This window comes from Alexandromys fortis, unplaced genomic scaffold, assembly GCF_014885135.2.
Source record: "Alexandromys fortis isolate MF-2015 unplaced genomic scaffold, M_Fortis_MF-2015_v1.1 scaffold_215, whole genome shotgun sequence".
Classification (NCBI taxonomy): Eukaryota; Metazoa; Chordata; class Mammalia; order Rodentia; family Cricetidae; genus Alexandromys; species Alexandromys fortis.
In genome coordinates, this window is record NW_026068086.1 from 1,154,521 (window position 1) to 1,159,363 (window position 4,843).

Sequence of the window (4,843 nt, forward strand, 5' to 3'; positions counted from 1 at the left end):
TATAAATATAAAATAACCTAGAGATAAAAGTATAATCTCATACCCGGAGCCAGACTCTGAGCCTCATCCCAGCTGAAGTGAAGGGGGAATTCTCTGAGGTGAAAATTCCTTCCTTGTTTGTCCCTCGAACAAGAGATTAGAGCAGAGAAAAAGCAAGGCCACGCCTTTTGCCTCATTCACTGCACTATGAAGCAGACACCACAAACATGTGACCACCACGATGAGATGTTCCTCTTACTTGCTACGTTGCAAATAAGACATCTTAAAGAAAAACTTCACCTTCCAGTTTGGAGGAGTGAGGGGAAAAAAAGGAATATGTTGTAAATAGATTTAAGTCTACTATCTCTAACACACACTTCGTTGCAAACTGTTTCTACGATAAGCAAACGAGAGAAAGACTCCTACAGCCAGGCCATCTGTGCCCTCTCAGGGACAGTCTTCAGTGCACCCTGAATGTTCCCTTTCCTTACACACAACGCAGAGGTGCAACCCCTCTGCACTGAGCTGTCATTGGAACACATTGTGCAGCTGAAGCTAAAATCACAGTGATAGAGCCAATGAGGTTCAGATGGACTTTCATATAGGACTGTGCTGTCTCTCAACCGTTTGGCTGACCAAGAATTTAAAGGAAGAATGTTCCCTCTGTCTGATGAAACATAGGGAACCACAGAAACTGGACCATGTGATGTTTCCAAGTTATCATGAGATAGAAGAAGATTGCAGGTACCTCCAAACTTGCAGGAATGACTTTCTAACTCACAGGCCCAGGACACTAAAAAAGAATAAACCCTCCTCCAGTCTGGTATTTTCTGGCTCTTCCCTGTGCCTATGTATGTCATCTGTCACTCTTCTGAGCCTCCAGTCAGCTCTTGTCCCTTTACTTTCCCACTTCCTGGAACTTTCCCTTTACTTTCCCACTTCAAGCAAATAAGTGCTGTGCTTTCGGGGTCAGGTCAGTGGTGTCTGTTATTGCTGCTTCTCTTGTCTCGTGTGTTTTCTGTTTTGTTTTGGTTTTAGTTTGTTTTGTTCTGCCACAGCCTTCAATGAGAAGAAGGTTGCTGTAGGCAGGTGTCACCTGACTAACCCCCGACCCAAAGCCTAATAGTCCCCATGTTGATTAACAAGAATGGCTCCTATATACTTGAATACTTGCTCCCTAGTTGATGGAGCTCTTTGGGACGAATTAGAAGGTGTGGCCTTGTTGAAGGAGATGTTCCACTGGGGTGGGCTTTGAAGTTTTAAGAGTCCATGCCATTCCCAGTTAGCTCCCTCTGCCTTGTGGTTGTGTCTCAAGACATGAGTTCTCAGCTATTGTTCCAGCACCATGCCCACTTGCCTGTTGCCATTCTCCCCCCGATGTTCCTGAACTCTGACTCTCTGGAGCTGTGAGCCCCAAACACATGCTTTGTTTTATACCTTGCTTTGGTCATGGTGTTTTACCTCCAGCAATAGAGACAGAACTAGGACACTTGCCCTCCACAAAGTGACCCACTTCCCTTGCATCACTGGCTCACGGGCAGCACTTTGCTGATAGACACTGTCTCTGGAACTGTGGGAGAAATAGTGATACCACTAGACACCTTTTTTTTCAATAAAAGCTGCATTTTGAGTGTGTATAGTCAGTCTTGTAAAAGCATTCCAGCTATCATCCTCCTAGACAAATATGGAGGCTGATGGACGCAAGTAGCGTTGTAGTTATAATGCACAGCAGACTTCTGAACTTCCTTACATGGTGTTCTTGGAACACTTATGTTAGATCTGTTCACCTCCAGATGTTCTTGCTGAAGAGCCCACCCTCCCACCCCCACCCCAGCCCTGCCTCAGTCCCTTACCCTAGCCACCATCCAGCATGTGTCAGCATGTTCTTTTCTGGTCCTTGCTTTATCTGACTTTCTTAAGCTTGAATTCACCACCCAAAACTCGTGTTAGTCCTATTAGATCATGTACCCTGTGTTCCGCTCAGTTGAGACAATGGCCACTGTCCTGTGCAGATGGAATCTCTGAATGAGAGGAGGCACCATCTTGGAGAAAATGCCTCCTCTGTAGGATATTAGAATGAAGAGAGGGCTACAGTTCTTTATTTATACCTGTGAAGGTGCTGGCATTTTTCAGACTTTCTAATTTTAGTTTTATCTTTGTTTCCACAGAAAGACCAGCTGTAAAAGTTCTTAAAGGGTCACTAGGCAGGAAGTGAGCAGGAGCCTCAGAGAGGGACTGAGATTAACCCTCGCCTTCATGTTGGTTTTGCATGGGTCTCAGGGCAGCACCTCCATGTGTGATTAAAATTCAAATAGAAGCCTCCTTCCACCATTCCCATCAGAGTCAGAAGCAATGGCTCCAAGAAACATGATCATTCTTTGCAATCAGAGTAGAAAATAGAAGCAAGTCGCTCTGACGGGAGAAGAACATTTCTTCAGGTCACCAATAAGAGCTCTGTCTGTGGCCTAAACCTAGCTTAGGCTCGGGGAAGAGTTCAGGTAAGGATCCTTCAGCGGATCCAGGGTCAGAAGAAAGCAGGAAACGGTTGCTGAGCAGCACGTTAGGAGACGTCTATATTTACCACATCTCCAGTCAATGCTATAAACTGCCTCTGTGAGCACTACAAGTCTGCTTGCAAATGCACGCACGTCCTTCAGCAGACAAATGCAGAAGGGATGTCTGCAGCTTCACTGTGCAGTTCCTGGTGTGAGTTGACTTGGCTCAGTAACAGCTGATAAGTGGGTTGCTTTATTCATTGGCGATGACCTATTCCCCTTGTACTAAATTTCAGGGCTAGTTCTCAAGGGTTGGGGTCTGACATTTGGGTAGAATATGAACTGTATGCCTGGCCCAGTATAACTTCCCTTTAAAATAGAGACAATAATGATAGATGTGAACATTCTTGGGGCTCTTTTCAAAGTAGATAGTTTTGAGTATCTTTTTTTTTTTTTTTTAAATTTTCTAGCTGAAACTTACAGTCAAATTCTTTTCACTGCCAGACAACCAAACAGATTGGTGCCTTGTGCCAGCCATCATCAGAGAGGCTCCCTCCAGCAGCAGATGTGAGCAGATGAGAAGACCAGACATGAGGAGAGAGCCTAAATTGGAGGTCTCCTTCGGGTTCTTCCCCTTGGGCCTCAGGGAATCCATGGAAAACAGGGCAGAAAATTTGTAGGAGTCAGAGGGGATGAAGGAAACCAGGAGAAGATGACCTGCTGAATCAACTAAGCAGAGCTCACGGGGACTCACAGAGACTAAAGCAGAAAGCACAGACTCTGCAGGGTCCTCTGCATATATGTTATAGCTGTTAGCCTCGCGGTTTCTGTGGGACTCCTAACTTGGCGCCGTGTGTCTTTGACTCTGTGCCTGCTCTTGGGACTCTTTTCCTCTTGTCGGGTTGCCTTTTCCAGCTGCAGCGTGAGGGCTTTTGCCTTGTCTTACTACATTTTGTTTTGTCTGGTTTGGTTGGTGTCTCTTGGAGGCCTGTTCTTCTCTGTTGGGAGATGGCAGAAGAGTAGATCTGGGGTAAAAGGGAGGTGGTAGGGAGCTGGGAGGAGTGGAGAGACAGTAAACTATAGTCGGGATGTAGTGTATGAGACAAGAATCTTCAATTTAAAAAAAGACTAAAACAATAAAGTCTTATTTTCAGTTTCATTTAAAACACTAGTTGTCAGATTTGTCTATGTAAATCATATTAATACAAAATATAAACTATCTTCTCTGAAATCAAAACAAACACAAGGCCTTAAATAAAACTGTTCAGAGTTTTCAAAGAAGGCAGAGAAGTCTCTTCTTGCAAACTGAGGCCCAGACATCCACTGGCCATGGGAAGGGACAGGAAACAGTGATAAGGATGAGGAGGAGGTCACAGCAGAAGCAGCAGAGGCCAGGGTTACCTCCATGTGTGAGAAGGTTTCTGTCACACCACTGAAAGCTACAGAACAGATAAGTGTATTCTCAAATCAGTGGGATACCACAGGCAAACAAACATCCTGTACTTTACTGGGATTCAACTGCGCCTGTGTTTTCATAAACAGCTGGGCACAGGTTTGCCACTGACACTCATGTTTAGGTTTGGCATGAGGCTTCCCAAACAACAAAGCAGGTGACATTCCACAAATACACGCTTCTAATAAATCATTCTGTCAAGTTAGACGGTAACATTTACATCTCTTCCTTCCAACGCCTAATTGGCTAATCAGTTGCAAGTCCAAATTACATAGTACTGAAGGCAATAAAAAACATAAGTGTGTAAACAGCATCACAATGGGCCATTGTGCTGTCAAGTTTACCCTGTTGAAACATGCTATTTCTGTTTGGGTAAAGAAAGACTTCATAATGAGACCATTTTTATGAAAGCCCTAATCAAGCAAAACCAAGGAACACAATATTTAGTTTAGGGTACGTATTATTTTAAAAAGGATTAAATCTTAGGGTGGTAAAGATTGCAAATAGAAGGCAAAACAACTGGCCAGAAAAGAAAGGTGTGTATGCATGGTGTGTGTGTGTGTGTGTGTGTGTGTGTGTCTAAACAGCAATGGTGGTCAATCTAGCTTCTTGATAATTTATGCCCATGTTGCACACTGTTTCATCCAGTTATTCTATCATTAAATGTTTTCCAGTCCCCCTCTTGCCCACAATGTGCAGGCAACTGGAGAGAGAGCCCGGGAGTACAGGAGACAAAGAGCATGGCAAGCTTAGCTTCACAGAGGGAGACGCATGCTGATCTCTGCACTAGTTCTAGCTGGATTGCTTATGGGGGTTTTACAGGACTTGAATGGGTAAGGAGACCTGCTAATATCTATCGCTACACATTCAGTCAAAACCAGATGTGCCCAAAGGTGGAATTAAAAAAAATATATGA

The 4,843-nt window shown here is 44.2% G+C and overlaps 1 protein-coding gene across 4 annotated transcripts in view; it reads right to left on the reverse strand.

Annotated features, from left to right (window-relative positions):
* The window catches only part of Aig1 (androgen induced 1), a 218,531-nt gene that overhangs the window by 196,730 nt on the left and 16,958 nt on the right, over positions 1-4,843 (reverse strand). Inside the window, exon 4 of one of the 4 annotated variants that reach the window (XM_050122239.1) lies at positions 246-261. The exons of the other annotated variants lie outside the window; for them this stretch is intronic. Within the exon in view, the coding sequence (XP_049978196.1) occupies positions 246-261 (16 nt within the window). The remainder of the gene's footprint in view (positions 1-245; positions 262-4,843) is intronic. 4 annotated transcript variants of the gene reach the window in all.